The 10,283-nt window shown below is 42.2% G+C and overlaps 1 protein-coding gene across 2 annotated transcripts in view; it reads right to left on the bottom strand.

Annotated features, from left to right (window-relative positions):
* Positions 1-19: 19 nt before the first annotated feature.
* The window catches only part of ddah1 (dimethylarginine dimethylaminohydrolase 1), a 51,893-nt gene continuing 41,629 nt past the window's right edge, over positions 20-10,283 (bottom strand). For both annotated transcript variants that reach the window (XM_040183696.2, XM_078108109.1), the window contains 3 exons: positions 9,123-9,242; positions 4,954-5,097; positions 20-2,300 (listed from right to left, as the gene is read on the bottom strand). In XM_040183696.2, the coding sequence (XP_040039630.1) occupies positions 2,184-2,300; positions 4,954-5,097; positions 9,123-9,242 (381 nt within the window). In that variant the 3' untranslated portion in view covers positions 20-2,183. The remainder of the gene's footprint in view (positions 2,301-4,953; positions 5,098-9,122; positions 9,243-10,283) is intronic.

Below are 10,283 nucleotides of genomic sequence, written 5' to 3'. Positions count from 1 at the left end.
TAAAAAAAGCACAACGCAGTTGAATACTAAATGTACATTTATTACACAACTAGGGAGGGGCTCAATTTAAGATCACTCTAATAACGATTACTCCTAATTTATATGAAATCCCAGATACCTTTGTTGGAATAAGGGCAATCACAACATCATGACAACTGCGATTAGAGAGAGGATTAATAAAAGGGTCAAACCCTCAACAAAGTCCTCACATATTTTCAAAGAGCAGTTACTCACAGACGGCCTTACAGACAAAAAGCCCAAAATGCAATAAATGCTTTGAATTTAATTCAGTGAAACGGTTATGGCGCCACAGAGCTGTTGGGGCATTGGGAAAGGGGATGACAATGTTGATAAAATCCAATGATCGACGGTGTTATAATCAGACAGTCTGAGACGGAAGTAACGGTGCGAAAATCAGACCTGGATGCTCTGCCTCCCACATTCATTTCTGTAAAACAGATCACCAGTGTCACACTTTAACGGTGGGCCATTACATTTACGGTGTCTGCCAGACGGTGTGATATCATAGCCATAAATTAGCACAGATTGTCTATGAGGCAATAGGAGAGAGGAGTGCAGGATAGAGGGAGTGTTGAGAGCGGAACAGAAAGGAAGAGAAAGTTTAAGAGTCAGTGTTTACTGGTGTACAAGCCTCTCCTCCCAACAGGAATTCTTTCCGTGTTCGGTCACTGCCCACTTGCCCATATGCAAACGTCTACAAAAGGGAGGTTGAATCAGCTCCTGATGTAATTTCCCTCAACTTTCACTTACAATTCTATGGAGAAAAAGGGTTAGTTTCGTGTCTATGTTTCTATTTGGTCATATCTGCAGGCCTCAAACATTCTGCAAAAACACAGATGAGGCCACCAAAAGAGAGCACTTGTATGTTTGACATACAAGTGTTTCCTGATTCCTGACAGCATCATCCTTTAGACTCCGGTCTGCAAGCACCACTGTGAACACACCAGGAAACCCATAAAGTATCTTGCTTGTTCTGCACGCTAATTGTAAACACTCTGCAATCATAACAACAACACTGGCAGAACCAAGAAGTGAAAAACTACACTCCCTCCAGTATCATTGGGAAGGGGTGAAGGGTTAGGTTTTCCATGTAGACGTTGCACATTAAGGAGAGCAGAGGTGTTGTAGTGAAATACAGATGAGTTCATCTTATACCAATGAGAACATGCATTTCCCACAGAGACAGCCTGTATGTAATACTCTGGGTCAGCACATTTGCATCCTTATATGAATCTAACTAAGGTCTCACCGGGAGAGATGCCAAATTAAAACACAAAATGAAAACAGATGGTCCCAGACGCATGAAATCAAAAGGCTACTGTTCGCTTCTGTAGCTCCCGTACAATCAATATCAATGATTACTAAGTGATAGTCATGGAAAGTAAGAGCACCTAAGGTCTCAATGGCAGTTTCACATCAATAATAATGAATCAGGGCATTGCAATAGTACCGACTGCTCATATCTCCAGTGAGCTTTTCATGAACTGTACTTTCAAAAAGAGAAATGAAAAAAATTTGATTAGGGTCATGCATTTATATAAAATACAGGTGAGTGTTTTTGAAACACTAGATTCATGAAATTTATTCAGCGCCAAAGCAGCAATATTTCCACATATTTTTTGTTAGCATATAACAGAAGTAGCAGAATTATTTTTCCTTTCTTTTTTCTTCTTTCTTGCTCCAAAATACTGTTAAACAAGCACAATTTGGTTTATGGTCCTCTGACTCCAGATCGGACTAATTAGAGTAGCTGTCAAAAAACATTACTTAACATGTAAAGAATTCGTGGCCCATTATGAGTCGTATGCTTTCGAAAGCAAATGTTAGTTCATCCAAGCACAAAATGACAAAATTATGACTAATTTTCTATTTATTATAGACACGACAATAACACAAAACTAGATGTGTTTTATGTCAAATTATTTACTCAGACCTTCAAGAAATTCGAAAAAAAGCGTTTGGGAGAGAAAAGGGAGGCCAGATTTTTCCCTCTTGTTATGTGGTTTATATTTTTGTTTTCCTCTAACCCCAACTAACTTCACTACCCTCTAAATAACACTAAATCACAACGAAGTCTTAATAAACTTCTGGATCCGTGTGGATTGAATACAGTCGCTAGGTTACCAAAGGCTGAGAGACCCCCCCCACACCTGTGCGCAAAATCAGATGTTGGCCTTCTTGTTGATGAGCACGGAGCAGCACGTGAGGGCTCCATCCACTTTGACCTTCTGCATGTTGCACACGGGGATCAGCATGTAGTCCTTCAACTTCTCAAACACCTGCGGGACACATAGACATGACCATGAATGGAAAAACATCCCAACATCCTGCACCTGCAGATCATTCTAACCTACCTGATGTCTCAAGTATCACTGACTAGCCTGCAAAGAAACAAGCCCTTTAGAAAAGACAGACAAACAGCTCAGTTGGCGGTGGTTAAATTGAAAGGCAGCACTGATGCCACTCGGAAGTTTGTTTACTTCATTAAACAACTTGTAATGTTCTGTCATGTGAACACCCTGCCCAAAGGGTGACACAAATTGTGAAGGCGGAGACAAAGTACTCGAGGCGGTTTCCTCGTCTCCCGGCTAAATATATATATATATATATATATATATATATATATATATATATATAAATAAAAAGATGGGAGTGAGAACTATTACGACATCCTCAAAGGACCCTCGTAAAGTAGTGCGTCACCCCGTGGACTTTTTCCAGAAGAAAACCAGTGTTTTCCTACTAGACTTCCAAGCCAGGGGATTTTTCTCTTTAAACTCTCATTTCAACCCTGCTGCGATACTGAGCGACGCCTCGAGGCACAGCCAGAGGGACCAGCTAGACAAATCCGTATCTCATGATGCAATATGGCTGACGGAGCTTCTGGTGATCCTAATTACATGTTGAAAGTCACCACTCCCATGTGCTTTTCGAACTCCTGACTTTTCTACCTAAAACTGTTAAACAGCGGCAACGGAACCATATTAAACCACCTTCTATACGGTCTTCATATCAATGCTTTACTCCAAACGTCAGTATTGGATTGCTGTTGATGTTCAGCTCGAGCACCAGATGAAGGGATCACACGAAAAAAGGTTTACCACCATAGTGACCACACAGCACCCATCGAATGAGAAAGGAAGTATAAGAGTAAAGTAAATAAGACCTTATAAACTAAATAATGCCACTGTCTCCATCCCAACCACTCCTCTCTCATGACCCCCTGCCTCTGTTAATGTGGAACTCTTATGTAACTCTAAGAGACAACTAAAAATAGCCAGGGACAAAGATTTAGCAGATGTCTTGCAGAGTGACCCTGCAGTCATGCTGAGGTCTCTCCATATCTCGTTAGGAGGAACAAGGAGCGCGTTTCCTTTGGGAAATATGTAACAACTTTGGACGTACTGTACAGCAAGGCATGGTGGGCAACTCTCAACCAAGTGCTTATTTTACATATTTTTCCACTTTCATAAGCGCTGATTCCTTAAACACCAGTTTGGACCGGATGTGTGTCCCATTCCTGGTGGGTTTGACCATTAAAAAGGAAACGGGATCATGGAACTAACATGCATTCCACAAAGATTGCTCAGATTGGTTCTTTAAAAGATTTTCCAAAGCAAGCAGCATGAGATACACGAATACATTTTCATTACGCTCAAGTTCAATTGCCTCAGTTGATCTTTCTTGGAAAAAAGCTCGCCACTGCCGCAGACTTACGTCCAAAGACATATCATTTCTGAATTCTTCCCTCTAAAAATAGATGGGGGGAGGTAGGGGTTTCAACCACAGAGTACATTGTGAGGTCTGAGAACTGTCTCTGCAGATTGTAGGGTGCTGGCTTGGATCCTGTGGGAATCCTTTTTCCTTGTTGTGATGAGGAGTGATCCCAAAGCTGCTTTTCCAACCCCGGAAAAACAGACAGTAATAAGTTCATTCACAATTATCTACAGTGGAAAACAATGTGAAGGCGTCAGGAGTGAATTTGCAAGTAAGTCACATTGGGCCTCGTGTAGTAACGCTTTTGCGTTACAGTATCTATCTATCTATCTATTCTGCGGTATGTACAGAAACCAGACGTGAAAGCGCGCCTCCGTTTTGCGTTGAGAATTCTCTGCCTCCTAAAAGCAGGTGTTAACCAGAATGCGGGTTTACTCGCAAATGCCTCCTGGTGGGATGACAGCAGTAATCCGAACCAAAAGGAGACGAGCAGAAAGGATCTTTGACACAAGGATCACACTTTTTCAGTTGCGTGAACACAAAATCAGCGCCTCATCATTTACACATCCAATAGGTATAGAGCAATATTTGCATTTCTTTTACACCTGATGAATGTAATTCAACATTAAGTTTGCTTTTATATAGTTTGGTCTCCGACAGCTTTTCAGGGAAGTATCTGATTCTTATAATTATATACATTATAACTTTATTCCCATATTAATTATAGCAACTTAAAAAGGGCCAGTGTGATGTATTCAGGAGCTCTTTAAGCAGAAATGGAATATCATATTATTAAGTGAAAAGAAGATGTATGCGGTTACATTGACAAATGCCATTTATAACTACACACAGATTGGGCCTTCTGCATGGACTCTATGGGGCAACGCCATGTAAACACACCGAACGTCGACCCTCTAGCACCATTCACATCCTTAGTCAAAGGTGACTTAACATTAAAATGCAGGTTACAGGCCAGCTGTGGCTGACCAGCAGCGGTTTGTGTAAAACAACCACGTACTGTTTTGTTTTCCCTCTCCAGCCACTTGATTGTACGTCTGCACAGGATGGCGAGCAGCAAAAGCCCAAGCTCTTCAACATTAAGCCACTACACCCAGCATGGTTGCCCCGACAGTCTTCCTTAAGTTTCAACCTCAGAGTTGTAAAAGAATGCAATAATAATTACTGTGTGAGCATGTGAAATAAGCTGAGCATTACCTTTGCACTTTCTGGATACTGCTCTGCGGTCGGGTGCAGGAGCACATGTCCCTTATTAGGTAGGTTCATGTAGATGCAGTTGGCAGCGAGGTCATCCGGCACCGTCAGTTTGTCATAGCGATGGTCACTCATTTGCTGCATGATCTACACACACGGATGAGAGACAGACAGGAAATAGACATTGAAATAAACTAACGACAGGCTGTTGGGACTCCTCCGGGGGAGGACAAAAAAAAAAAAAACGGTTATTCTGACTATCAGGCACTCTGAGTGTAAAGCAGCACCACATCTTTGTGCTGGCCAAACCGCTCTCTGGGCCTGGGGGCCTAAATGGAGAACACAGGAGCAGACGGACATTCTTTCTCGGCAGATGTCACGTATTTATGTAATCTGAAAGAGTTGAAAGTGGGACGGAGTGGGGGGGAGCGAGGCTGAGAAAACGCCCATGTTGCCAAGTGGAAGTCATGGTTGAGGATGTTATGACCAGAGGAGAGACAGGTGCCTCTTAATGTTTATGAGTAGAACATCTGCGGACGGATACCTCGGAGACGAGAAGGGGAGGGGAGGTGGAAAGCCAGTGGAAAAAAGAGAAAAGAATTCCAAGCATCAACATTCAGAAAAGGAATAATGACAAGTGAGATTCTTGTACCAGATATAAACTTCCCGTATGCATTTTTAATGCTCCTCATTCTGTCGTCATCTTTAATCAAGAGCCGGATTATTTTGTTGTTTGCTAATGAATTTCAGTCAAAAAACGTCACTGGTAAAACTATATACAAATGCCGCCTATGGGACAACACCGAATCCCAAATATTAAATGCATGACGTCTCGCATGACGCACAACGGTTTGGTGGAGTGTCTCTAAGCGACTGAGATGACACAACCTCAAACGGGGGAGGAAAACGTGAGACTGGTGAGCACAATGGGCTTTGTGGCTAATGACTGACCCGCGGGATCTGTTTACAGGGACAGAAAAGGCCTTTTCCTTTGTTAGTTACACAGAAATGTGGAATATTTTGCAGTTATTTGTGTATTTTTGCAATTGTAATATCCTTGAGCCAAGCAGTTGCCTCCTGGTCTGCCGTACGGAGGGGGACTCCCCGTCCTTTTTAATCGTTCTCTCTTTTTTGCTTCTCTCCGCAAGCACATCGTTTGCTTGGGATGCTGCCGGCTAACAAGTCCCCAATCTGTTGAGGGCTGACCACTTTCTCTTTCGGAGGTTCGTGCCAGAGAGCTGTTAAGGAGGGTCGGACGCCAGATGTTTTTTGGGACATCCCTGGACTACTGTTCCTTTTCCCAAGTAGATTGATTGTTCGTTTTTCTTCATCAAATCAGTGGTCTGGATGGGAGAAGCAGAAGTAATTGCCCGTAAACAATGCCTACTGATCTCAACGCAATATCAAATGTGCAGTAATAATAGAAGTAATATAGCAGAGCGTTCTTGGGAATCAGTCAGGACATAGGAAGGGACAGACTATATGTTTCTGGCATCGGCATCAGTGCATTATGGGTTGAAATAAATTTCCGAATAATTCAATGCGGTTAGAATAGCAAATCCGATCATTAAAAACAAACACCCCAAGGAAAAAACGTTGCTCCGACAATGTAAAAGAAAAGTCACAGGCGGGAAATCATGCCGTACGCCAGCACAGCTTCGACCACTACCCTTAACTGATGATGTAACAGTGAATGAACGGTCCCTGCAGATGACAAAATACATCTAACTATCTGGGAGCCGACACAGCCATTTCTGAGTGCAAGGCAGCAGGGTGGAGTTCAGCAAGTGTGTGCGCATAATGTACGTCTGCATGTGTGTAACCGGACCAGACACATTCCCATGTCACATGTGGGTGTGTTAGGTGATTGCAGCGGCCATAAATGAAAACACTGTCCATGTGCGTGACCGCCAACACGGCCTCTCACATACAGGGGGGATTAGGAGTGGTACAGGGGACAATAAACGTGCACTCCACCAAAGATCACTCAGTAAAGACCGAGTGTTAGGAAAATGTCCTACAGCAAAATGTCACTGTGCTTCGTGCAAAGTTCTGATAGATGAAATGCGCAGAATAATTACTTAAGTGAAGGAACAGTTGGTTCTCAGTTCAATGTCAGTGGGAGCAACAACGCATCCATTTTTGATTTATTGAAGGTAACTTAACTTCGGGTTCATGAATAAATAAAATCAAGGGCAGGCATTGTTGGGTTTTTGTGAGCCTTTTAAGCAAGTCAGACTAGATCAGACTATCAGAAGCTTTTGGTAACATGTGGTTAAGTTTAAGTCCAAAAATTTGGAGGAAATGTTACAAAACAACAAAAAAAACAGTATAATATGGTATAAATGTATATATATGTTTGTAAGCAGAATTTTTTTTTCAATCTCAACTCCTCCTGAACATGAACTTCACTATGTTGTTGCCTCAACATCCATAAAAAGTGAAGCATGTAAACATCAATGATTGGTGAGAGATCGAACCCTGACCAGCAGTGAGCAATGACCTCATGAATATGGGCCGAGTAACTGGTGATCTTAATTCCAGCCCGGGAGTCCAATAGAGTGAGGTAATAGTGTGTGAGGGAACAAGAAGCGGTTGCTGCAGATATTTCAGGATGATGACCTCATACCTGAAGCCTGCCAGTGATGGCAGGGGATGGATGACGAAATCCATCCGGTAAATGTGTACTCTCCCCCATGGGAGAGCTAAACTCAGACAGGGGACTACACTTCGCCAACAGCACACATCCCAGATATAGACAGATGGCAAAAACGGAGTGTAAATGACCTAATGACCAGATGTCAGTGAGATATAGATAAACAGAACTGGAACTCTAGAGCCACACTGCCAACAGGCCGGGGTCTCCTCTCTTGAATTGTCCCTAAAGACAGAAATTAGTCGGGCTCCAACTTTAATTCGTACAAGGAGTCTTATTGCCATGAGAACTCCATACGCATCCAAAAACAGCATTCACAACATCCCACAATGAGGCTGAGTCATTAAAAGTCCTCTGAAATAGTATCTAATTAGTGCAGAGGAAGGTGACGCAAGCTGTAATTAGAAAGCAGGCAGCCTCTCATTAACTCTCACTACTCTTTGCCGCTTCTTGCTCCAGTAGCCATTTGCTGGGGCGATCAAGCAGCCAAGTATCTGAACGAGTCAATTCTGAAATATAAAATCAATTAGCGGGTGTGTTTACACACAGATTCTTAACTATTTCTGTACATTTTAGCTGTAGAAAGTCTGGCCTCATGCTGGTCTCAAGCGTTTTGCTTCATCAGAATGTGCTGTCCGATGGTCCAGTTCAATTGCCCCATTAGATATTATCAAGGCTTTTGCTTGAATTAAAGTAACCTTGTGTAGAGTTGGGCCAGTAGGGGGAGATATCACACTAGTAGGCAACTAAAGAGGCTTGCCAGAAAGTATATGTCAATGCCAAGTGCCTGTGTGCTTATATCTTCATACTAATGTCAATAAACAAAAAGCATGTGTGACTATGTGTGTAAAAACATTACATATTGTATTATTACACTGTATTTCAGTCATTTGTGCTGAGAGAAGGTTCATACACAGTCTCGTGTTGATGGTTGAGAATTTTAGAGATAATCAGGTTGATGGGCTGAGATGAATTACTCTCATTGACCAATCTGTCTCTGTCAGGGTGTGAACTGCTTCTTGTTTATGTCGAGTTGTTCAGCATCCACATGGTTCATTTTTTTAGGACTATTGTAGGATGGAGCTAGATCGATTCAGAAGCCTTTCATGCTGTAATGAGCCAAAGCTGTTAAATGAAATACCTTTGTGATTGAAGCTGGAGTGTGAGCGCCAGGGGCAATCCCCTTAGCCTCGCTGAGAATATGAATTAATGACGAAGGATTAAGATGACAGGTGGTCTCAATGTATGGAAGTCTGATCTGAATCAACACATGCAATGTCCTGTCTTGTAGTGTTATTCTTGCTGAATACTTACTGAAAAAAGCGACAGGGCTGTTAATACCAACCACATCGAGCCAAGAGTCAACCAAAAAAAATAAGAAATCAGCTGCGTCATAGTTAGAAAAACAATGCCACTACATTGATTCAGTGGTTGCTATGGCGACAGCTGGACAAAGCATAGCAATGGGAGGATGCTGTTACTGCACACACAACACATACATACACAAACTCCATACTTTGAGGGCTTTCTGTGCCGGTTCACTGGAGCCAATGACAATAAGGCCTGGTCCGCCCATACTGCAGAAGCTTTTCAGGTGCAGCCCTTCCAGCACAGGTACTGTTGATACAGCGTAGTCCTGCAAAACACAACACAATCAATTAGCTGAAGCACAAAAGAAATATGAAGATAGAAAAACAAGCAACTCTGACTACAGTCAAGCAGCAGGAATCACTTTTCCTGTTTATGGTGTCAAACATTAAGAGCACGCCTCTGAAGTCAGAGTCTCTGCTGAAATAAAGTTATCTCATTAGATGTAATTCTTTGTCTTTTGTGTAAACCTTATGCACAGCGACAATGTCATAGCCGGCTTGTTTTCTTTAACCAATTATCAGAAGGAATACATATGTATACAGTTTCAATCAAAGTAGATAATCTTCATGAAGACAGGATTGGATCGGATAGGTGTAATATCGTGCAAATCTTTTGTTTGCGACAAGGCTTCAAAGCACCGCCGCTCCAGTCAGTGTACTGACTGGAGCATAGGATGTGAAATGGGATATATGGTTTTAATAAAAGAGCACTGCAGTGTTTTTGCAGTATTAAACTGGGTCTAAAGAGACTTTTTTTAAATGAAATAGTGGTCAACTCAGGGGCAACAACAGCACGAGTGTCCGGGAGATGATATTATGGAGCCCAAGGCTTATGTGGTTATTAGACAGAGCAATTTGAAGGCTGCAGGATGTTGCATACCAAATGTTGAAGTAGGAGTATAGGAGTCAATGGCATTGGATTTAACAGCTGAACATTGCATTTGGGCCTCTTTAAAAGCCCTACGTTCTACATAACATTTCATATTCAGGCAATTAAGTAAGCAAGCAACGTAAAGTAAGAAACAATCAAGAATGTGTGATTGAGAGGGTAACTGTGGTATTCTCCAGTATGGGCCCCTTTCCCCAGGTTTTGGGGTCTGGGAACAACAATTTCTTTCGCATCAACCACCACTAAAAGTGCTTGTTTTCACTATGGGTATGGCTCCAGAAAAAGTCAAGCTCTGAAATAAGTGAGATGGTGTGTACCTGGACAACAACAGTGGAAACACTGCGAGCTGGCCGAGCACAGTCCTTGTGTATAGAAAGCACAATATTAAAAGACAAAGTTTAAACTTTAATATTTTCGG

This window comes from Gasterosteus aculeatus, chromosome 8, assembly GCF_964276395.1.
Source record: "Gasterosteus aculeatus chromosome 8, fGasAcu3.hap1.1, whole genome shotgun sequence".
In the NCBI taxonomy this organism is placed as follows: Eukaryota; Metazoa; Chordata; class Actinopteri; order Perciformes; family Gasterosteidae; genus Gasterosteus; species Gasterosteus aculeatus.
The sequence above is the reverse complement of the archived record's forward strand: the minus strand, read 5'-3'. Positions and strand labels throughout refer to the sequence as shown.